The sequence below is a fragment of the Clytia hemisphaerica genome, unplaced genomic scaffold (genome assembly GCF_902728285.1).
Source record: "Clytia hemisphaerica strain Z4C2 unplaced genomic scaffold, Clytia hemisphaerica genome assembly, whole genome shotgun sequence".
Lineage (NCBI taxonomy): Eukaryota > Metazoa > Cnidaria > Hydrozoa > Leptothecata > Clytiidae > Clytia > Clytia hemisphaerica.
In genome coordinates, this window is record NW_027104390.1 from 2,428,826 (window position 1) to 2,454,735 (window position 25,910).

Sequence of the window (25,910 nt, forward strand, 5' to 3'; positions counted from 1 at the left end):
GATATCTCGAGTCTTAATACAAACAAGCTGAATTTTTATCAACCTAGTCACATCTCATAAATAAAATCGTTCAAGACAAAAAAAGCAGAACCGTTTCATATTTTGACACATTTTTATAACCGATGACCTTCCATATCCGTACCATATGCTACTCATAAAAATTTGATTCGTTTTAACTTCAGTCAATCGGTTACAGCTTTAAAACATTACAAGAATACTAAACAGAATAACTGAGAACACTGTTCGATGAGAATCATCCAAAAAATCAACAAATTACTTGATATGCTTTTAAGAGGGGTCTTCAGTTTTCTTTCTTCGTCGTACTTTCTTAGTACTTTTGCATAATCTCCTCTTCAAGTCAAAAATATTCGTCAAAACTGCGGTCTGTAAAATCTACTTTATAACAGGGTCCTTAATTTCTTAACCATAAGTACTTCTCTCTCCTTATTGTACTTAAGCAAGTCTTTTCACTTTGACTCTTAATAAAATGAAAGTTTTCCACTTCCAACAGAAAATTTTGTGATATGCCAACAAAGAAAAATGTTTGTAATTTTGGTATCAAGAGTGCTTGAAGATCGATGTAAACTAAAGTTTCTACGTCAATTATTACCCATCCGAATCTGTTAAAAAGTCTTTCATCCATCGAATGTCTGGTATCGAATATGTCTTTATCTAAAACGGTTATAACAACTACGAAAACTACATAGTATAAGAGGAGGATAATTTGCTGCTTTGAAATGAAATTCACTCTAAGAATTATTTCTCGATTTGAGCAACAAAATAGCAACAATTTCAGGACACCATCATCACCACGCAAGTGTGCTACCAGACTCCAGAGTTAAGAAATACAAAAATAAAAAAGAAATTCTATTTGAAATGGTTTGAACTAATCCATTACCAGTAATCAAAACTCATTAAATGATCTAATGAGCCAATATTAAGCTCAATTAAGACTTCAAAGCAATGCGGTAGAAATCACAACAATACCTCCGGCCATCACATACTAAAGTTCAATGTTTAAGAAACAGAGACATCGGTTGAAGATTGATATGTCGCCTTCTTGCGCAAGAGTCTATGTATTTCACAGGCCCCGCAATGCGTTATGCGTAGTCTGAATTACAGACCTTTAAGAAAACCTTAACCACCAACCCACCCGTTAGTTGCTGCCAGCATTTGATGTTTCTTGGTGAACAAAAAGGATTCATAACAAACGTAAAATGAGGTCCCATGTTTAACAATCCGTCGATCGTATACTTTGCGATCTTGAGATCACTTTCAGACTTAACAGTTTCGTATCACTCCAGTATCGTATTTGTTACCGATAGAAAGTGTTCATACTGATTTCAGAGTGTTTAAGAGCAACAAAACGGAGCAGTTCCGTTCCTATGAAAATAGTCGAACGTGCGCAACGCACTGGGCTCAACTTCAGTGGCTTCAAATTATTTATAGGCCCAATTGTAGACCCTTAGATATTCACCCAATGAACAAGTGTGTCAAATTTCAGCCAAATCCAACAATTTTTGAAGTCTCCAGGCTGCCCCAAAGCTTTAGCCTCGTTTTGGTGAAAAACTCGTCCCCAGGCCCCAAAAATCGAAATTTTTGAAAAAATGAAAAAAACACCCCCAGATATTTACCCAAGGAACAAGTGTGCCAAATTTCAGCCAAATCCGACAATTTTTAACGTCTCCAGGCTGCCTCAAAGCTTTAGCCTCGTTTTGGCGAAAAACTCGTCCCCAGACCCCGAAAATCAAAGTTTTTGAAAAATGAAAAAAAACACCCCCAGATATTCACCCAAGGAAGAAGTGTACCAAATTTCAGCCAAATCCGACCATTTTTGAAGTCTCCAGGCTGCCCCAAAGTTTTAGCCTCGTTTTGGCGAATAACTCGTCCCCAGGCCCCAAAAATCAAAATTTTCAAAAAATGAAAAAAACACCCCCAGATATTTACCCAAGGAACAAGTGTGTCAAATTTCAGCCAAATACAAGCATTTTTGAAGTCTCCAGGCTGCCCTAAAGTTTTTGTGACAGACAGACAGACAGACACACAGACATTGTCAGATTGTAGCTCAACTGAAGTTGAGAATAGTGGAGCGAAATCATTTCGATCTGTTTTGCTTTGTAAGATTGTAACGTCTTCTTTTTTGACGTTTCAAATTTTGAGGTTCACACAGTGTTGCGGAACCGTTTCGTTTTGGAGCGATGCAAACCCTATCCTAACGTCTGAAATTGCTCTGAATCCGAAAACTGTCCACTTTAATGAATTTACAAATTTCAAAAAAAAACTTTCTCACAGTGGGAGTTTGTTTAGAAATAAACAAAACAACATACAAAATAAACAATTTGAACGAACAACAACATACATACCAACAAGCATCATGACCGACCTGCCAATCAACACTGAATGAAAGCCAATATTTTAAAGCGCTATCAAATCGTTAGTATACAAAAAACAGTAGAAGAGCTTATACAACTAAGAAAATTGTGAAGAAAAATAACAGATGAAAGGAAAATGTAATTATTGGTCATAACAAACAAGGCATTGAAATAAGGATAAGTAGTCTCTAGCTCTACTGTCCAACTCAAACCAAATGCTTTATTTGAAAGATTAAGTGTATATACTCCCTACTTCTTCTTTTTAACTCTCTGTTTAAGTATTATAATCAACATTCTTAATCATCAATATCATCCATTTTAATTGATTAGCTCCCTTGCTATCTATACTTCACCCTGTTTTCAAATACAGTAATTATATTGGACGCCATACCAGTGCTAAGATGACCTAGACACTTTACGTTCTGTAGATTCGATGGTTTGTAAACCATTGGCCTAAAGGAAGGATGATCCAAACTTGTTCACTGTAGTATGAAAATTAGCGTTGATTTTCATATGGCCGCTACATGAAAAGTATTTCTTTCAGGGAGTGCTAAAAGCTTGGAGAGATTACAACAATCATTCATTACTGCACTTGATGAACGTGTGATGAGCTAATATACTTTGTCTGTGTAGCGGCTATCAAGTACAACAATCTAATTATAAAGGAGACCTTACTATGGAGTATTATTTCGCACATACATTAGTAAGTATTCGTCAATAAGATAAAGTCGAAAAAAAGTATAAGGCCGGGTAACTAACAACTAAATTCTTTCCTTTCCCCGATAATTGAGAAGTTTGTCAGAAAGTAATTTGGAATGTTGCTGCGAGTTGATGATTAGTTGAAGTTACTTTTCATAAAAATAGGATGTGACTTCCTATATCTCGGTATCTCAACTACGCGTCATTTCATTGAGTACGAAAACTACCGCGCTCATTCTATACTCCTGGTCTATAGTTTTGGTAGAGTTGGTATCATTCTTAATGTAATGTAACAGTAGCCTTGAAAGTATTACAACATTTATCGATGACTATAGGCGGTTTTAGACCATGTCGAACTTATCATTTGTAATTATACTTTCATTGTCCATTAACGAGCGTTATACTCTTTCGCTTGCATGTTTCCGACATAACTTGCTCCATTGTCTTAAATTCGCCAAAGTAGTGTAGCTTCTCAAATTTCCACAATGGATTGATTACAGACGAAATTCAACTATACACCACTGGAAAGGACAAACAAAATTAAGAGACACAGTAAGAAAATCAGTAAGATAACCAAAATTCTGATGATATTTTAAATCAAGAACGATTAAAATTCATGCTTTCAGTAAGCTGTAATTCCCTTTGATAAAGTGTATCTAAGAAAAGTTGACAGAATTGGAAATACCATTAATTTCCTCGGGAAAGCTAGCTGTGATCTGCAGATCAGCCATCACAGTCCAACGAGATCTTGTCTGTTTGTAGCCAAGTGTGAGTTTTATATTCTTTGGTCTCTAGATGTCGCTATAAGTTATTTCACAACAGACGGATAGACCTTTGAACTATAAAGATTAGTGAATCGCAGATTCTTGCAAGGGTGACAGTAGCCTAGCAGAAAAGGCATACCGTAACTTGGACTAATGTCGGCATCCCTCTTCTAAATCCGACACCCAGTTTTAGAGATAGTAATATTTAGTAAGATCAGAGCCACTGATAGACAAAAGATTTTTTCCTCTCTGGTCGCAAAGCAAAGAAATATAGTATCCATAGGCGATTCCGACCTTTCTACTATTCCTATCTCTAAAGTAGGGTGTCGGAATTAGAAGAGGCTTGTCGACATTAGACCAAGTTACGGTATATCTCACCGACAATACAATATCTCCATCCTGTACATACGCTTGCCAATAAATTCGATGGGAACTTATATTTGTTGCGTCGATAATAAGGCAATACACAATTAAATCTATTTTACATATTGGACCTTTGGCTGATTTTAAATAACAACAAATACTTTCTGGAGAAGAATTTTTTGATCGTCTTATTGATATTGAAATAGCACCCTGACTGATTGACAAATCACATGACTGACATGTCAGAGGTAGTTATACTGCAAGCATATTTCAGAGTCACCCGAAAATTAGAGATGGTATGGTACCATTGCTTAAAAAACCCTATTATCTTCAATTAAAATTGATCTTAAAGACCGCTTGAAGACCAAAGGGGATGACAAGCTGTTGTAAGTTAAAAGATAGAGCCTATCAGGAGTCAGATGGTTTGAGTGTAATTCACCCAGTGGGGAACCTATTGCCAAGTAGAGATTTAATAGACGGTAGTGTAAATGAAAAATCTCTCTTTGTAGATTAACGGGAACTTTTATTGCATCAAATATATCATGGTATCAGCCCCCCCCCCCCAGAAATCTGAAGGGCACCTAGGCCAGGTTAGTAGAGGGGGGCTAATGCCTTTCAATTCTTTGGGGTTACCTATTCATTAAGGGTACCTAGCTGTCTTGATGGAGGCTCTGGGGGCTGGTTATATTTTCCAAATCTAATATTTCAAAATATTTCAAATTATTGAATTTTTTTACCCCAGCACCTAGTTTCCCATCCAATTTTTCTTTCGTTTCTCATCACGCCATCTTTTGCTATAATTTTCTAATGTAATTGTTTTGATTTACAGCCGCCATCTTTATAGCATAACAACAAGGCTTATTAGCAGGCGTTCATGCGTGAGCATGATTTTAGGAATGACAAAAGAACAAAATGTGTCAATTCAAAGAAATTATCCGCTGAATAGGGGTACCTAACTCAAAGCAATTTTTCAAGGGGACCTAAATTCCTGGGGGCACCATGCTCAATGGGGACACCTGAAAGTGGGCTGAAACCATGTATATAAAGTCAAATATATAAAGAAGTTAACTCCAAATCTAGACTAAATTATTAAAACAAGAACATTTTATACAGCCCCTTCTCACAAACCCACTGGACCCCTTCCCGCTGAAAAAATTCCAGACCGGTTCTGTGAGAAGGGGGTGTATTCATAATGCAGCAGGTTTCTACAGGAACCAACAAACCTAAAAATAATTTTCCCATAACAAATTGAATTTACGAAGAACACACACAACCCAACAAACCATATCAAAATTTTTTGAAATTCAAACTTATCATAGAGAAAATTTTAAACAAACGAACAACATCATTGAAAATCAGCAATACAAAACACTACCAATTGGCGATCAGTAATTTATTGGGGCAGCTGAACTAAGCAGTTCATGATATCACTCACTCACTCATGGAATTTTTTATAAACTGTTTGTTCATCTTTCAAACATTGAAAGAATAAAAGTTAAACTACTAAAAAAAGGATTTAAAACTAAACAAAAGTATGAGACAAAATGGATTTTGTAACCAATTTTAGGCCTAAAATGGCTTCCCAATTTTATTGTCAATGCAGTAAGTCTGAAAAGAGTCTGTTTGCAAGTACTAAATTTTGGATTAAGCTAATCTGTATTTAAGTTACAAACAAGGACAATAAAATGGAATAATAAATACCAAACCATGGTGCCTTCTACCGAAAAACCCGAAAATTATCAGACCGCGGACACATAAACAGTCCAATGTTTTTCGATTCGGATGTCTCACCGACATCACTTTCCCTAAACTGCAAAAACCGGAAGAAGCGGACCCAACGATGATCATGACCTCAGCAACCAATTCTTAATAAGGTAAAAAATGAAGATTGGTTCTACCATGGCGGAAATAAAAAAATCTTATGAATTTTGTATGTAATTTTCTTTTCATTTCTTTTGTTTCAAAATATTGAAGAATAAAAACAACAAAACAGAGAAAACAGTTTTAAGTGGCGAGAATAATTCACACGTGTTATTTTCCCTGAATTTTTTTTCAGTTTTTCAGTCAGTTTTTTCTTTTATTAGAACAATTTCACCACAAGGTGCAAAAATACCAACACAAGAATGCCAAGCGGGATAAATTTGTAAATTCTAATTGTAAATTCGGATATAAAGCTAAAATCTTATCCCATAAAGTGCCCAAAAATGAGAGGTGGATACTAAAAATTTAAGAATTTGAGCATCTTAAAGGCCTATAAATCCCCTTAAATACTGAGAATTCTTATAAAAATTAGATAAGTATTTTAACAATATTATGAGGTAGATAAATAATATATTACACACACAGAGGGAAGAGGCTAGTGTGGGAAAGTAATTGAACAGCACAAAACTACACGCAGACTGTGTAAATGTTTGAGAGTTTTGAGATTGAGTTTTGAAAAAATAGATACAATAGTTTGAAGAAGATTCAAATGTATTTGTTATATTTACTTTTTAACTTCTTCGTTCTCCCGTTTCACTTTTAGTTCTTTTGTTTTTTCATATTCACTATGCTAAGTTCCCTTATGTGCTTTTCAACCAAAATTACAGACTTCAATTTCAGGTGATTATGGAGAGAATTCCGAGGACTAAAAACGTACCTAAAGACCTGGATATTTCATCCATGTTATTCCTGTTAACACCCCTGTCTCACAGGCCCGGTGGAACTTTTTTCCTCAGTGGAGATACAAAATCCTACTGAAATCCCAATGGGGATAGAAATTCTATTGTTCCAAGGTTAAAAATTCCAGTGGGGATGGTTTTGAAGTACAATTTTTAAACATTGAATATCGAATGCAATGGGGATCAGGTTAAAGTCAATTTCCCAGTGTGGCTGAAATTCCAGAATATTTTCCCAACGGGGTCGAAATTTTCGCTGAATTTTCCAGTGGGGCTGGGGTCCAAGCGGGTCTGTGATACAGGGGTGTCTGTGACAAGTTTGATTGTCAAAAAAGTCCAAAAGGAGAAAAAGATTGAGTCCCAGTAGAAACCGCATAACCACAAAGAAAAGTTATTTAGAATTATTTTCAGGATTCTGATCAAAATCCATGCTTCGAACTTCGCTTTGGCAATGGGCCAAATGATGATTTGGTAAGACTACAAGATATGGTTATGGTTATTGATCCATCCAAGTCACCCAAATCAGTTTTCTCCTGTGAGGTACTAGCATAAAACAAGTCAATTTATTCGATGCAGAATTGTAAGCTACTTGATGAATCGGGCGCTATCTCGATCTAAGCAATTTGGTCATAAAGTACACATCTATCAATCCTAGCTCCGAAAGAGGATCGTGGTCTTCTTTTAAAGATGAAGCATTATTTTTGTTATGCGCACAAGGCTTATAAGCGTGATTTTAATGAAAAAAACCTCGTGGGCGTCCCCCTAAAAGATGGAGCGATCTAATCCGAGAAGACACAGGGATCCCACTTCTTACTGCTGAACGCCGTGCCCGTGACAGAGAAAAGTGGAAAATTTTTGTCTCCGAGAACTGTACAAAGATCCCCGTGGGATTATACACTTAAGTCAAGTATGCCAAGTTATTTTTGCTTAATCTTGGGACCATCTGATCCTTTTAAAATCAAACTGATCCCAATGCATGCGATATTTGTGCACAAAATTGATAGGTGTATCGGGACGCCGTAGCAAGGAACCTCTTTAGGTTAAGCTGATTTAAGCCCTGGTAATCTAAGGGATATGAATTCAACATACTTAATGAAAATGGTGGTTAGCCCGGGGCGGAGTAAGCAGTGGCGGAGGTGTTTACAGTGTGCTTGTTCCAAACTCTACCGCCACTTTTTTTCCTGTAAACCACCCTAACGCCCTGACTTTGCACATATAAATTTTTCCGCGTTTACTGAGCCCTCTAACGGTCGATAACAGCGTCTACAGACTTTCAAGACATATTTACAAGCGAAATATTTCACATCTATCCACCAATCAAGGCGTGACGTCAGTTCCTTTATTTAACAACGAAAAAGAATTACAATTTCTTTTGCGGTTATGAAAAAAAAAAATTCGTTAATTTTTTGCGGTTGCTTAGAAAAATTCTTGCAATTAAACCAAATAACAAATTATTTCAAAGGGAAGCGTAAATAATCATACTGTTCTAAAAACGGAAACGGTTTTGCTTTGTCAGTTGATAATATGACAAGTCATTAGCTGTGGTACCTTGCCAGAGCCATCTAGGCGCATGCAATAAAGTTGAAGCTCTTGGAAAAGTAAAGAAACCGCTTACTTTCCAAGAGGGTTGGTTAGCCTGGTTTTCCAATAAACGCTAGATTGCAGTTGCTAGATTTTAGAAGATGTATGCTTTGAAAAAAAATGTTAGAAGAACGTCATGAGAAGTTTCATTTATTTAAACAATATTACCATTTAGTTCTTTGGATTTCAGAATCAATGGATCAAACAGCAAATGATTTACAAACGCAACAAAACCATTAACCAGACCAAAACAAAGAATTCGATTAACTTGCCAAGTTCTAAACATATTTGTATTACTGAAAAAGTTATAAAAGGTAGAATAAACTTAAGTAATTTCATCATGACCATCATGGTATTCGAAATATTTTACGAAAAACATTATTCACAGTGGACTTTTATAACGAGAGTATGGTACAACCTTCACAATGTACAAACTTTCACATCGAACAGTCACGCAGGGACAAATGTTTGTAAATTTTCCTTCCTCAGAGCAACAAACAAAACCTGTACCAGACCCTTAGTCTATTTAGCGAAATACGGTATCATTATGTAAGCAGATGGGAAAGTCAGGTACTGGTTAATATATAAAAACAAATTTTCAGACTGAGTATCAATAAATATAAGGCCGTCCTAAAAACAGTCAATTGGTTATGTATGCATCAAAATACAGGAAATATAAACTGTGGCAAAAAAACAAACTTTTATGGTAGTCCTTGGGGTCCTTATGGGGTCACGGTATCATTAGAACTGTGAAGTCGGAAGCCACATTGTAAACAAGTTCTTATTACGGAACAATTACCGAGATCTTCTGTTTTATATCATCATTATCATCATAGTAGTAAAATTTGGTACGGGTCAGGGTCTTTTTTTTAGGCTCTGAAGATAGCTTACAGGGTCCCAAATATACTTAATTTCAAGATGTGTATATCTAGCATAGAACCTTGGTTATTTTGGACAATTTTCAGGGTGGAAATTAGAGCATTTTTCAATTTCTTGTCTTTCTTTAGTCATTTTTGTCATTTTTCGGGCCTTTTCAGGATGACATTGGGGAAGTTTCCGATTTTTCGTTCTGACAGAGTCCCAAATTCTACCAAAGATTCATATCTGACAGGGTTCACTTTTCAAACTCCAACGTCCCCGTCGATCGTCAAGGAATCTGCACCCCCCCGGGCTTATGCAGCCCTAGTTATGTTTACCGGGAGCTACTTTAATCAGAGAGGTTTTCGCAAGGTTCACATTCAGCGCATTTTTCAAAATGATTCTCGGAAAAATAATCCCAGATCAATCTAAAGTACACTTAGATGTTACAGTATAAAATATGTGGTTGGTAACAGAGTATTTTATCTGGTAGGATTCACCAAAAAAAAGTTGACATCCCCGTTTATCCTGACACCATTAATCTTCTTCCGTAATCAATTCCAAGAAGTGTTCATATAATATTATTTGACGATTATATGAAAACCACTCCCACCCAAGAAAATCACTTGAGATTGGAAAAAGGACTCTTAGGGGCCGCACGTACGGTAGGTCGTTTACCTTGAGTACCCTCCCACTCCCCTCCAGGGTTTTCACACAAACACCAGATTAAAGGTAAATTTTATCGCCAGATTTCGAAAAATATATCGAGTAAAAACAAAGAAAGCATCATTCAGTTTGTCATTCTAAATACGGCAGTAATCTTGCTTCACTTTTTCTTACTTCAGAAAAGGTTGAAGATTATACTTTTAAGAACTCACTAATTTATGTCTTTAGTTTCAAAAAAAATCATCAAAAACTCGATGGAAAAGACAGAAATGCCACAGAAACACACCCTACTAAACGATGAAATTCAAAAAATTCTACAACAAACATAATATTGTAATGTATACAGAAATTACCACTCGATTAAATTTGATTTACAATTTTTGTTGATTTCAATCGACTTTTTGAGTGAGAAGGTGACGTAGAGAAGGATCAAGATTGTATCTGCTGATATCCCTATTATTGCCGAAGGCTTTATTCATTTTAGACATTCTAGTAGATTTCAACCCTTAGCCTCTATTCAAATCATTATAAGTGAACCCTCCTCTTTAAATTTGAAGCTTAAGTTTTATGTTTTCAATATTCTATATAAGTGTCTATATAATTCGAATTCACGAGTGAATCGTTCGTGATATGAAGATTTCGAGTTAAAATAATAGACTAAAGTTTTTGAATGTCTTCATTGTGGCTCGCTGTGACTTGCTATGAACCTAACCCTAAAAACTGATAATAACCAAATTCCAGTTTCCGTCCACAGATTTAGAAATTTGCCTGAATGAAGATGAAGAGTGCACGAATGTGCTTCCTTTGACTTCCTATGATACTGTCTAAATACTTGAAGTATTATTTGCAACGAAATGGAACTCTCTTGAATTAACGAGGGCTTTATACATATTCCCCCTTCTAACAGACCCGGTAGGATTTTTTCAGCCAGTGGGGATAAAAATAATACACCTCTGTGTCACAGACCCACTGAAAAATGTGGCAAAAATTTCGTCCCCGGTGGGAAAATACTCTAGAATTTCAGCCCCACTGGGAAATTGACTTTGATTTCATCCCCACTTGAAATGCAATGTTTAAGAATTGTACTCCAAAACCATCCCCACTGGAATTTTTAACCTTGAAACAATAGAATTTCTATTCCCATTGGGATTTGAATAGGAATTTTTATCTCCACTAAGGAAAAAAATCTGAAACTCGATGGGGATTGATATTCTTATATTTTTTATTGATGGGGATTTCAATTCTTTTATTTTCAAGTCAAAAATTCAGTGGGGATGGGAAATATTAAATAAAATAGTACATATTTTGCAGTGAAGATTGGTTTATTTGATTATTTTTAAGTTGAGACAAAAATTGGAGGAAACTTTTCCACCAGGGACGATATTTTGGCCAATTTTTCCAGTAGGAAGGGGTCCCAGTGGGTCTTTGAGAAGGGGGTGTACATTAGCAAGGAGTTCAAACAATATCATAATAGTATCATTCAATACCATAACCCGATTTTAAGGTGTTTAATGACGAAATTTCTCCAGTACGAAACCTTTTTAGTTTTGGAAAAATGTAAGACAGTCAGACACACTCAAAGAAAAAAATTATGAGATGGCTCTCCTATACTTTAGCATAGACTTCAACAGTTGATATCATTGATGTTCGGATAACAAAAATTGATTGCGGTTGCATTTTTACGAAAGATACAAAACTAGTTTCCTGGAGAACAATTCAGGAAATGCCACGGAAAAAATACGCGCTAATTATAACATTGAATGGAATTTAAGATCTTCGAGGAGTGACTTAGGAACGAGACTTTTTCCGCCAAAATGTCATACATGTATATTACTCAGTGAAAAGTTGTTTCTCGATAGTCTGTAGAGAAAAAACCCGATCTGGAAGCTTTTTGTTTCTTTTCATTGTTTCTTACTTGAACTTGCGTTGAGAAATAGTTTGTTTTGCTCACTTTTTGATCACGTTGTTAAATCCTAAACCAATCCCAAAAGGAGTACTTGGTAACTTGGTAAATCATCTTTTGATAGTAACAAAGGAAAAAGCTAACAAAAAGTTAAAACAAAAAGTGTTTTTTATAAAGACTATGGTTTCACAACCAAATGACTGGGAGCCTAGCAACAAAACTCCTCCAGTCAAAGAAGCGTTGGTGTTCACAAATGGAGACCAGACCCTTGACAACAAATTCAAAGATACTATCGTTTATTATATAATTACGTCACAGAAAAATGTGTGCCTATTATGTTGGAACTTGTCAATCAAAAACCATGGAGCAAAGCACGCGGATACGTTTCACCTTATCTACAGAAAGGTTTGTTATATATGTTGATTGATCTTTAATTAGAAAGTAATGATAAAATGAGGTACTGATCAATCATTTCATGAAGTCTCCAAAAGGATTAAGAATGATGAACGACTGAACTATTTCAAGGTATGGACAATGAAACTGATAGGCCACATGATAAATTTAAAGCTTGCCTCTAAATGATATTAGAGAACTTAAGAACTATGCTCTATAGAACCACACCCAACATGATCCATGGGGAGTACAGACCAATTGGGACAAATCTTACCCACGAAAATTTGACCAAAAAAGTTCCCTGTAGGGAACAATCTCAACTCGCAAAGATACAAGAGTTCTTTGAAAATCCCTTTAAATTTTTGCATCTGCACTGGATAACTGAAACAGGGGTGTAATAGTAAATATTCCTGCTTTCCAGTTTATACAAATTGCATGTTTGGGTTAAATTGTCAGTGACTTAAATGGATTGGGCCTATATTTATGAATAAATAAAAAACAAAAATTTTGTTGACTTACCCAACTTGTTTGAGAATAAAATGTCCCTAAAAATCGATTTTGACCCTGTCAAATATTTTCAGGGCCTGAACCCCAGACCTATCTTATGTCTCCATATCCTTTTTTACTGAGTGTGCCCTCCCCCAGACTATACCTGAGCCAAATCCTTTTTAGTATAACCAGCAAATATTGTAGCGAGCCGAGGTCAACCTTTTCAGTCTCCACCATGGTCATTCTAGTATTGCATTACAGGGACACATCCCAACTCAGTCAGATTCACACTAATACTTATTTATATGAAAATGAAAATTTAATTAAATCGTATTACTTTTGGAAAGAATCCAGCATGTTTTGGTATCACGAAATTTTATAGTGATTAAGTTAATACTTCTTAATACTTCACACAAAATCAACTGGTTTGAAAAACATGCTAATTTCATTAATTGTAATTAGATCCAATGAAAATCTTTGCATAGGATCTCTTTGTGATGTTTTGATCCGAAAAATTCTGAAATCTATTGATTGATACATTTTCGGTACACACCTACATTGGTTAAATCACTGTTGGTGACCATTAAGTGCCCAGACAAAGTGAAGCATAAAGGAGTTCAGATTTATTATTTCTCCTCAAGTTATGAAATGTAGGATTAGAGTTCAGCGGAAGAAATACAACTTGCAACTAAGGTCAAATCAATTAATTTTGTCTGGAATGTTGTATTAGTTTTGGCTCATTAGTAGAATCGACATCATCAACTGATCATCAGATAAAGAAGCAGTAGTCAACCCCTTTTTCTTGAATGTAAATTAGCCACAAAAACCTTTGTATATTTTCACCGTTGGTAAATTGTTCAATAAATCAAAAGCACCATTGAATAAAAATTCTAAATCAGAAAAAGTTAAATAAAACCAAAATCACCTTCAATAACATGAGACACAAGCAAAAAGTTCGCATAAAACAAACAAATAATTTGTAAATTGCAACTTCAACTATACAACTGCATACCAAGTACATTTTCGAAGATAAGCATCGAAGTACACAAAAAAAGAAATTAAATTATAAGTTTATTAGTTATCCGAAATTCAATAGAGAACATTTTTATAAACTGCATCATACCCTCCCCATTATAACAAGATTTTCTTGACAAGGATTATAACGCTCTACGTCAAGGCTTAAATTATATATATACCACTTCAAGAAAACATATACTTAAACTAGCCCTAGATTTGTGATCTTGAGCAAGGTAAGAAAATGAGAAGGAAAAGAAGATCATAGAATTTGGATGAAGTTTTTTAAAAGATTTGATTCTATTGGTCTACCTACATGATAAAGCAAAAAAAAAATTGCGAGCGTCATTTTTTGTTGGAACATCAAAAGCGTTATGGAAGTTGTTTTAAAGGAGTGTGAATCGAATTTTTGGGATTATTTAAACGGGTAACCGAAGCCAATTAATTTGGTTTTGGGCAAAGAAAAAGGCTAACAAAAGTAATCTTCTACATCAATTTACACAACAAGTTTAAAGATCCAATCACAGACAGTCTTGTAAAATATGTTCACTAATCCTAACGATGATTTGAAAAGATTATCGGTTTCATTGAAAAAGGGCTCAGCAGATTGCCCGCCCCCTTTACATTCTGTTCATACCGACTTTCAAAGACGAAATCAATATTTATTCCTCATGTCGTGATATGTTGAAAAAAGAGCAACGAAATGGGCGGCCACAAGCATTTAATTACAAACTGTGCCCTTATATGATTCAATTTCATACTCCGTCTTAATAGAATTTAATAATTATCAATAAACCCTGTTATGTCTCATACATCCACTGCCAAACTAGGATTGTCTTTTCTATAAGGTTCAATAGGTTCTATATAGTATTACCGTGGAAACATTGGCACGTGCTAGCTATTTAAGATGAGTAGACATTGTCAGGTTTCTATTCCCACTTGATGGCATGCTGTTGCGCCGGACATGCAAACAAGCAATGTCAAAGAAATGCTTATTTAACCTCCAGTGGATAATGTACTTCAATGCTGTCGCCATAACTCGAAAGAATTTCCGGTGTTGACCTCCCAAGTTTCCAGCATATGTAGCTCGAAGCACAACACCCTGAAGTTAATTCTGCAAGCTTACACCATAGAATGCTTACATACACATTGTTTCGACACTTTTAAGGACCAGATTTACTTATTTCACAGATTCCACTCAAAATTAGAGTTTTCCAAAGTTCTTCATAAATAAGAAAAAATGATTGTTTTGGTACATTCATGCGTTTTGGCAAACGCATACGTTCACCCCGAAACTACTTACAGGCGAGACAAGAATTTTGACAAGATGTTAATTTTGACGAGCACCTGAAAAAAGTTAAAGTTGGTCAGCAACATATTGCCGAGGCGTCAATTCTATTTTTTCCAGAATCAATTTTTGAGAATGACATTATTGCCCAAAAAGGAGTGTTTTAGCCCATAAATTTGCTTGCAAAGCATTTTTAAACAAAAGTATGAAAATGTTTTGCTCATTCATCATATGACACGTGAGCACAGAATTTAAGACATTTATAATTAGGTCCCGCCAAAATTAGTTTATTAAGGTAAGCTTATTTTAGCAGAGCTCGTCCTCGTGCCAGGACCAAGACATCTTTTTTGAAAGAAAAAGGTATCGAACAAAATTTGTTTTTCAAATATCCTGATTCAGACCGTCAAAAACTTCTGCACAAAAGTAAACAGATTAAACTACGGTTTGGTTGAAGGGTCACTTATTTTTCCGGCGTATCCATTTAGGAATGTGAGAATAACGTTTCACTGTATTACAGACAGTGTAGACCTAACTCTTCATACATTTTCTATTTTTCCTTTTTTTGCAAAAGTTCTAGGAATGAAAATAAAGGGATAATGATAATTGAATACTATCCATTGATAATCCGCGGCACTATCGTAAAGCTAGAATCGCTTCGCGTACTCTTTACTTGAGAAATTGATTGACAGATTGAAGTTTTTCACCCGCGCAGGAGTTGCAAGAATGTAAAGATCCACCCAATAAAAGCACGAGATTTTCACCATTGGTATTTGGCTCCTTCGTTTTATTCCAAATTGCAGCAGTGAATCACTGAGACAGGGGTGTGGTTATTGTATACCATTCTGTTGTTTTAACCAAGCAAAATGTAAGAATCACTCAAAGGTTGGGCTGAAAGGAATGCTATTGATTTCAATTCTCTAGTGCACTTTTTCAAGTTATTCCTGGACGATTTAGAAATTTTACAAGAAAATTTAAAACTGTTAGAGAAAAATGAAACTTTACCCCCGGAGAAATATCTACAGCAGGTTTTAAAATCGCTAGCGAAAATCATGAAGGCGAAAATCAAAACGCTGCTTAGAAAGTTTTCAGACACATACGGCTATTACTTTATAGATGAAGTAGTCAAATTCAAGTTCTTCAATTCATAACGAAATAAATATAAGAAAAACTACATTACATACCATATAATTTTCAACTGCAATTTTTCATCGCTTTGACATCCAGCCATCTTTGATGTCAGACTTCTTAAACATTAGACACAAACATTTCACCTGTAATATAAAAAGTTAAAAAAATAAATCATCGAGAAAATCATGTCGTTGTAATGTTTGGGCATTTCGTTAGTCTTTTTTTATAACCTAATTGACTTGGGAATAAGGAGAGTTTTTTTTGTCGAGTAGAAAGACAACACTTTCCGATTGTTACTCAACTCCCACTACAAAACAGGGATACGATATGGAGCTAAATACAAACGTGGATGTAAACCATGTTCATGCTTTACAAAATCTTGGAATTTTCAGTCTTAAAACTAAGCCACCGTTCACACCAGCGGGGATCCTACGTAACTTAAAACTCGTGTTCTAAACAAATCTCCGGTCCGGTTAGGAAGAAGCGAAAACGATTTTGATCAATTTTTTTAATTTAAGAATCTAAAACTGAAAGCTAGACATTTCCTCTAAACGTGCACAAAGTATGAATTAATCAATCATGAAAACCAATTATCAAATGTAAACCAATGCCAAGAAAAAAAATGTTGCGCAAGATAGTATAATGTTTATCGTGCCAAGGGAACCCTGAAAAGGAACTTCCATGCCGTGTATCTTAATCAATTTGAAATCAAGCGGTCTATTTTTGATCTTGAAGCATCAGGAATTTTGACGTTTTAAAGTTTTGAGCACGTACTAATGTTCTCCTTTTTAACGCTTTTGATTTGCTTTTCCCCCTTTACTTTTAGCTTAATGGCTTTCGAAGTTCTCTGTAACCAAACTTGATTCTATACAGGCGATTTGTTTTCATTTTTCTTGCTTCTAGTCTAAACTTCGACTATTTTCCTCTCGGTGAATCATTATTGAAGCAACTCCTCTATGTTTTTTTGCTTTTCCTAAAGACGGATGTTTTTTTTAAGAAGATTGTGTGTCCTAGTACATTCCTTACTTTGGAAGAATCGTTCTTAAGCAGGAATTTTAAACCACCTCCTAGTACCTCGTCTCAGATCTGCCATTGGTATTGCTTTTCGTTTCCCAAGCTTTTGTTTTGCTTTTACTAACATCAGTATATCAACTGTCGTATATCAGTAAAATATATTCAAATACACCAAATTTCATAAAATTCAAAAATAGGCATCATCCGTTAAATTAAATTTATCCTTATGATAAACAAAAATAAACAGATTTTATAATAATGTGCTAATCTGATACAGCGACGAATTATCGCCTTAAGACGTACATTCTGAGTATTTTTGTCTCTTCCAAATCTTCTGAAATTGAAAAATTTCTTTGTGATTGCTGATTCGGCTGATGTTATAAATAACATTGACATGCTGTCTGTTCGTTATTCTTTTGTTTACCCCCGGAAATAATTAGTGAAATAGTAAATCGCGTCAATTCCCGTGTTTACCTTCGAAAACCTGCCTTAGATTTCTATAAAAGGTGATCTCATTGCCTGTTTTAACCACAATTGATTTGAACATTGTCATAGGACGGACAGATTCCATTTCTTCACTTTTCTTCGGTTTTCGACTGTTGCTTTGTTGACAAAATGGCTCTGGTTTTTGTCATTCATTTTCTTTTGATAGCTGCATTATCAGGTAATAATGTTTTATTTCACTTGAAAACATTGGTGCAAGAACGTGCAAGAACTATGAGGGAGTGAGTGAGCTGCGTATATAATCACAAATAAATTTTTGTCGGCTCTCCTAGAAGAGTTTGCTAATAATTGTCATAAGTGTAGAGCTATCGATCGAATTTTGTGCGAGAGATTTGATTTGGCCAGGCTCACGCAATAGGATGGGTTTCTCAAGCTCGCTAGTCACCGAGAAAATGGGTGAATTTTTATGTTTTCTTTTTACACTTTTTTAATTTTATAAGAACAATTTTATAAAAACAATCAGGGTCAAAATCTTCAAAAAAATTAGAACAATTTAAGAACAATGCTGTACCTCAAGCAATTTAGGGGTTAAAGTAGTAAAAATTGGGTATAACGTCTAAAATATCTCAATTACACCCTATAAATAAGAACAGTATAAGAACAATTTGAGGCTCAAAGTGCCAAAAAAAAACAACGCCAAGCCTCAGCAACATTTTACTGGTTCTTATAACAAAAAAGTGTATATAAAAGGAAAAAGAAAAGATAAGTACATAATTAGCTAATCCAGACAATCACAGACGAATGTTAAATAGCACTGGTAACAAGCACCGGCGACATGCTGGAGATGTTACCAAGACACAATATCATGAATTCTAAACAATATTTATCTCATCGAAAATCGCATCCTTGGAAATGTCTAAGATACTTTCTCTTTTGAATCATTCTAATCAAAACTTTCAAAAGAAAATTATAATAACACACTATTTTATACTAGCCCTCATATTTTCCGTATTTTAGAAATAACACAATCACACATATAAAATTTCTACACTTGATCGTCAGAGGTGATATGCCTCTGATACTTAGGGTACATCCTAAAACAGCTTTTTAACTTGAAAATCACCAATTAAAATCAATCGCATAATGAACCCAAATTTAATGAAAAAGTAATCAATTTTTTTTTTAGGTTTATCAGGATTTGAAATTTCAGAAGCCACAGGCACAACACCACCAGCAGTTCCATGCCCAGATAAACTTTGCCAAAGAAGACCAGATGGGAATTATGCATACAATCTAAATGGCCAAAAACGATCGAACTACTTTCTCCAATGCAGTGGCGGGTCATCTTATTGCCAAGCCTGCTTCCCTCTTTCTTTGGAATACAGTCCGAAATGTAATCAATGTTTAAACTCGAAAAATGACGCTTGTTTTACAACGAAACCTTGGAAACCTGTCAAATCTTACATCTGCCCAGACATGTGTCCAAACCGCGGTCATAACTTTTCCGGAAACATTCCAGATCCGTACATCCCATATCAATATATTGCATGCTGGAAAGGTGTTACTATTGGATGTGTTAAGTGCCCATCTAATTTACAATTCAATGAAGAAGCTAATGCTTGTTTGTATGATGGCTTATACTATACTAAACCACTTGAATCTGAAGAATACATCTAAATATTATGATGCTTGGAGAATGGAGAAATGACAATGACCCTTCGAAGAACACACTATTTATTTATTCCTTTGTATCAAATTTTATCTTAAAACTTTTGTATTAAATACTAAAACAGATATCAACCAATGCATTTAAATTTTGCAAATGGAAAGAACTCACGATTTCAAACTTTGAGTTCCTTATATCACAGATTGGGCTATCATCTGAAAAGAAATACCTAAAATGAGCTTCATGGGGGCGATTGAACGGGGATCGAACGGGAAGTTTTTATAACAATGGTGTTGTTTCATTTTATCATATTGATATTCTTAACTTTTTGAGGAAAACCATCTTAAAATATTCTAACAGTCTTCTTAGGTTAGGATCGAAATCCAACCTAAATTTTGGCATTTACGCGAGGGTATTGAGCCTTACTGGGGATAATTACCAATTTACTTAAAAATACTTTAAAAATGGCATTCTTACGTTCTGTTGCAAGATTCCATGATGGAGAAATTCTTACCATATTCTTAATTTTTCGCCCAATTTCATCATAAATATTCTTATAAAGTATATTCTTATAAAAAGCGTGTAAATATCTGGGGAGGATAAACACTCTCTATGTAATTCAAAGTTTTCCGGGGGAGGCTTATCTGCCGGGGAAAATTATCAGGAGAAAAAATATCTAGTCACAGATACGTTACAGAAACATAGAAATACCTCTAGACGGCAGTCTAGAACAGTTTACGGAAACAGCAGCGGTAGAGTTTGGAGCACTGTAAACACCTCCGTAGACTTCGCCCATGATAAACCTCCGTTTTCATAAAATATCCCCGAGTACCCTATTTCACTTTTAGTAACCTGATAACAGCTGTTCATAATCTAACCACAATAACCACAATCTGATCTCAGGTTAACTTTTAGTGACCTCGCTTTTTATATTTTTGCAGGGTACTGTTTCTCATATCGACCTACACATTAGAGGAGGAGCCTAAAAAAACTTTTCCGTAAGGAATGTATCGGTGAGTATCCCTGTTACCATGAATCAATAAAGATTTTCTATTAGATCCTCTATTCACAACTTCAACAACAACAAACTTTAAAAAAATTCAAAGCTACGCCCACGGCTTCCTCCACCATGTCCATGTCCCATCACCAAATAAAAACACCACCCCCTTCTCGCAGACCCACTGGCGAGGCCCCTTCCCTCCGGAAAAGCTGATCAAAATACCCAGGGGGGCACTAAGGTTGCCAATGGCATGGGATCATCCCCCCAGGAAGATGGGGGGGATTTTCAAGCTTGATGGGGGGGGGAGAAAGGCGAATAGGGGGTATATTCAGTCCTCTACCTAGTGGGGGGAGTAATAGGATAAATACAGACCTTCCTGGTGTGTTTGGGCATTCAGGCTTATGAGCCTGTCTTTCTAGGGATTTTGAAAGTCTTTTTTTTGCTATAGTAGCTTGCGAATTGAGGCGAGTTTGGATCATCACTTCGCAACCCTTATACAATACGGCTAGGGGGATTTCCCAATTGGAGGAGCACGAATTTTAAAGACAGGTGGGGTGGGAAAGGCCAGATGGGGGATTTTAGCTTTTATTAGGGGGGGGGGGGGCAAAAAGCTGGAGGATGCCATGAATGAGTGGTATGTGCGGATGGGACCTCCAAAAACCGACCCTTAGACAGAGAATGATTTTTGCTGAAAAGGTGACCCTTAGAGAGACTTTTTAACAATTTTTTCAATCAATAAGATTTCCTAAAAATCGTGAATTTTCCCACCCTTAGAGAGACAATTTAAATTTTTCTGATTTCTGCAATCCTTAGAGAGACTTTGAAAGGTGAAAACCCCGATTCTTATACCGTCCGCACATACCCAACACCCAATTTTGCTTAAGTACCCGATCAGTGTACCTTTATGGCCAAATGACTTTTTAGAGTTTCACTCCTGCACCTCAGCTTTTGAGATTTTCTTCTCACCACATCATTCTCAGATCTAAAACTCTGCTTCTCAAATATGAATCTCACTGTCTCAAAGACTTTGCATCTCAGATCTGTATCTCTGCTTCTTACCTTAGCTTTATTGATATATCCTTCAAATCCTTCTCAGAGCTCAAATTTTAAACTCAGAGATATGTTAATAGGGCTTAAAACTAACAAAATTGTATCAAAACGGCTATGATTCAAAGAGAAATCATGTTGAAGATAATTGTCCAAAATCAAAAATTGCCAATCTAAGATTTTGAGAAGCAGAGAAGAGAAGAGAAGTTGAGAATTTGATTTGGCTGCAAAAGTACCCCCTTCCTCCGGGTCAAAATACCGTCCCCAGTGGAAAATTTATACACTCCAATTTTTGCCCCCATTCCCATTGAAAATAATCAAATAAACAAATCCTCACTGTAAAATATTGTACAATATTGTGCTACTCTGTCTATTCCCACTAAGTTTTCTGACTTGAAAACAATGGAATTCAAATCCCCAGCCATAAAAAAAACGGAGAACCACAGAACAGAGAAAGACACAGATTGTTTAACCTCTCCTTGATTCTCCTTGCTTTCTCACAGTCTCATGCTCGTCATCTCCTGATCTCTTTGTTCTCACTTCTCACGTTCTCACCCATTTAGTTTTTTCGCAAGCACATGAAAAACGTTCGGAATGTAGTGTACATAGACCTTTCATGTATATTCGAATCGTGAAAATCGAATGTTTTACTTGAAATTCGAATGTTTTTACTGTGTAAGTAGACCATAAGCGGAACAAAACACAACAAAATCGAATGATTTGGAGAAACAAAAAATCAAAAACAAAAGAAAGGACAAGTTTTCACCTTGTGTATTTTGTAATTTTGTTGAAGAATGGATAAGGTAAAGAAATATATTCAAAGCGAAACACACTTTTTTCTGCTTTATGAGAATCTGTAGTTTCGTAGTTTTTACAGGTGCACAGGGACATACAGTATTCAAAACTCAAAATAGTTTTATTTTATTTTTAGGTCATTTCTTGGTGGAAAAACAGAGGTACAAGCTCTTCAAGTAATCCTTCAACCCCAATCCAACATTCAAAAAAGGAATCTAAGGTAATCTTAAAGTTGTTGGTTGTAAGTAAGCGTCATTTATCCAAGGAATTGGATGGGTGGTGTTTACAGTAATCAAATCAAATACACAAGAATCACACTCAAGAAAGTCTAAAAAGATCTTAAAAGCTCCTAGAATACAAATAATCCAATAAAAGCTCTGGAAAATTATGTGAAAAATGGCCTATAGTGTCTAAAATGCTCAAAAATCTTTTAACAAAAAATTGACGCGATTTCACCCTTCATTGCATTGGAATCTGTCAATCAACGAAAAATCTGTCAATCAAAGAAAATTCTGTCAATCAAAGTGATTAATAAAAATCTTTTCTTAGCTCAAAAGGACCTAGCCAAATCAATATTAAACTTTCTCAAATCGCTTCATTTTTTATTTTCCCTCGCAATCAAATCTTCGACACCTAGGTTGGAGATCAGGATGAAGAATCTGCAACAGTTGATCAGCCTTTACTTCTCGATACATCGACAACTACATCAGATGCACCGATTCAGGAGAAAGCACACACAGATGATAAGGTGAATATACCTTACCCTTTGATAATGGGTTTCACTCAAACAGATGACCTCTTTTTTTCTAGTTTCTTGGTCGCCTTACAAACCAGTTCAGTCGAAAAAATTTGTGCTCACCGTGCGTGTTTTATAACTTGAACTGAAATTTTCTTAATACTTTGAAAAAAATCTTCTAAAAATATACGGATGTCTGCTCAAATATAATACCAAAATCTCCTAAAACCACCTCAGAAATTGAAAAAATGCTCCTCGAACTTTTCAAATTCGATCTCTAAAGCTTGGAGAACCCTATGATAATAATTCACAATAAAAACTTTTGCCCAGGAACCTTCAACCTCTGAAAGTGAAAACCCTACTACTCCAAGCAAAAATCCATCTTATGTTGAACAAAAAGAAGCAACATTGTTTGAAATCGATCGAAGTCAACAACTTCTTGAATCATATCGTGATCGTTTGATCAAGGAAAAACAAGAAGAAAAGGATCAGGAACATGTCATCATACGTAAAATCTATAAAATAAATATCGATGAAGGAAAATCAGAAGTGGCAAGTCCAGCACCAGAAGATGAACCTATAACAACTGAGGAATAGATGGTGACACCCCGGTGACACTGACAGAAAAGGTTCACCACGCCAAATTTCCATTTCACGAAAACATCAAGTAGCTTGAATCTAGCATTTTGAATCATACTGTTCGCGAATTGATTGCAAATTTTTCAAAATGTTCTAGCTTAGATTACGTCACTGATGAATCGAATTTGGAATTAATGGACTTGAAAGCTATGATTCATTACAGTAGGTATTTTTTACCGATGAAACCATATTTTATCATTGATATTTATCTACTTTAAAATATTTTAAAATGTAAATATACTGATTCCTATTTCCAGTAAAATATTCTAATACGTCTCTAATATGGATACAATTGTGAATTCAGGAACAGCCCGCTTAGCCGGAGCAAGTGAGAGTGAGTTGAGTTGGAGTGAGAGTGTGTGGAGTGAGTCTTAACCCGAACAGTTCAAGAAGAAAATAACTCTGCTTAACTGTGGCTCGAGATATCTTATGATCTGAAAAGGTCGAAACATACAAAGTTTGACTTTATTTGACGCTTTTAATCAAAAGGAAGGATCGTGAGACTATTTTCCTTTTTTGGGGACTTTTCGGTTTAGTTTACTTTTTTTGTAGTAAGACTGAAAGAAACTCGCATAAGAAGAAGAGAGGGCTGGAGAGGGCCATGGTACTAGAGGAGTAAGGGAGGAGAAAGCTGAAAATTAGACACTAGTATAAAAACCACAGTCAAAAATAAAAAAAAGAACTCGGTTTTATTTCATCACAGGAACACGCCTAGTATTTGGTTTGTATCTGAAAAATCAAAATCCAAAGAGAAATGATGCTTTTGCTGGTTACCGTCTATTAGACATTTTCAAATAAAAAATATTGCTGTTTTTAAAGAATATTGACTACTGCCTGTAGATTTTTGATTTTTCTTCCTCATTTCTTCAGTGCAATATGTTATTGGAATGTTTGTTTAGCTGAAGTAAATATAAACGTGTTCTGTTGGCTGAATGTATGAAGAAATTGTTTTTAGTGGTTCTTCTTCCTCTTTCTACACTGAATAGCGACGACTGAAGTTTTTATAGGAGCTTCCGTTTGATTGGTGCCTTTCGTAGTATCTAAGGTGAACCCGCTAGTTCCCATTTTCAATCGATAATATGTCTTTCTTATTCTAGGGTCCTTGTATAAGCTTAAACCTATTCGCATTTAGAAAGGAAGTAAAACCCTTTTCTCTTCAATGAAACAAGATTTTTAGATTTGTATGGTACAAGTAAAAATTTGGAGAAGGAGACAAATCCTCGGTTTATACTCAAGAGGAAGGTTAAAAGGCACGCGATTTTTAAAGAAACCATTAACTCAGCTTTGGATAAAACTATGATTGAATGAAATCACACAGTTGAAGTATCCTGAGTAAGTTTTTTGAACATGGAAGAATCATTGATGAACACTGTTCAAAAAGTGGTGACATTTCTGACTCTTTTATTGGTTGTTCTCAATACAGTTTTGGGTGGTTTATATGTCAACGACATCCAGGCTAAACATGCTGATCCACAGTCTATATCGATGTTCTTTTTAAAACAAGATTATGCTTTTCCTGAATGGACTAGCTTACCACTTATCATAAATATAGTGTTGGGTTTCATAGCTATCTACACTGGTAATAAAATTATGTATAGTATGAAATTTGGTTTTGATTTTTTCCAAATTTTCTGTCGATTAGCAATGATAAATATTTATGTTTTATTGATGATTCCACCCTATGAGGAATGTCTTATCGAACATTCAACTAATTTAGGAGGTGTTCAACATTTTGAAGATTACGATAACCTGGCGACTTTTAATGATGGTTTAGCAGCTAATGTTACCAGTGGATATTTTGATGTTCGATGTTCGCTTGAGACACTCCCAAGAATACGTATGGAGATGAATTTACTAGTAGTTTTATTGGTGGCTGAAGTTTTATTATTGATTTTATTGAGTGTAAACGTAGTTTCTTTTGCAGTGGATTGTAAGAGAAATTGTTGTTGTTGTTCGACTGAAGAAGGAGGGAGAGATAAAAATTCGTGGTATTTTGATCGAAATGGTGCAGGTGTTGATAAACGGTTGATACGTTATGACGCAGTACCCCTGAAAGATTTAAATGAAATCAGAGGAAAATCACAATAACCGTGCAGTTTTATACATTTTTTTACCGTTGAATTCCCGGTAACATTTTACAATTCAAATTTACTTTACGGAACAACTTGTTCTAACATTTTTAGAAAAAATAGTTTTTAGATTTGTCGATTTACATGAGAAAAATATCTTGTGTCAGTTTATAGGATTAGAAAAAAACTATTTACATAAGAAAACCCTAAAAATATATATAACCTAGAAAATAATGTCAACAATAAATTGAGTCAAGTTTGGTAAAACTTCAGCGCATTCTATTCCTTACTTTCGAAAACTACACTGGATTTTAGAAATTTCAAG

The 25,910-nt window shown here is 35.3% G+C and overlaps 1 protein-coding gene across 1 annotated transcript; it reads left to right on the top strand.

The window, feature by feature from the left end:
- The first annotated feature begins 22,065 nt into the window (after window positions 1-22,065).
- On the top strand, window positions 22,066-23,799 carry LOC136819781 (uncharacterized). The gene is made up of 4 exons (XM_067076023.1): window positions 22,066-22,149; window positions 22,278-22,361; window positions 22,779-22,889; window positions 23,208-23,799. Exons 1-4 carry the CDS (start codon window positions 22,141-22,143, stop codon window positions 23,472-23,474), a joined length of 471 nt encoding a protein of 156 aa, XP_066932124.1. The 5' UTR covers window positions 22,066-22,140; the 3' UTR covers window positions 23,475-23,799.
- Window positions 23,800-25,910: the final 2,111 nt, after the last annotated feature.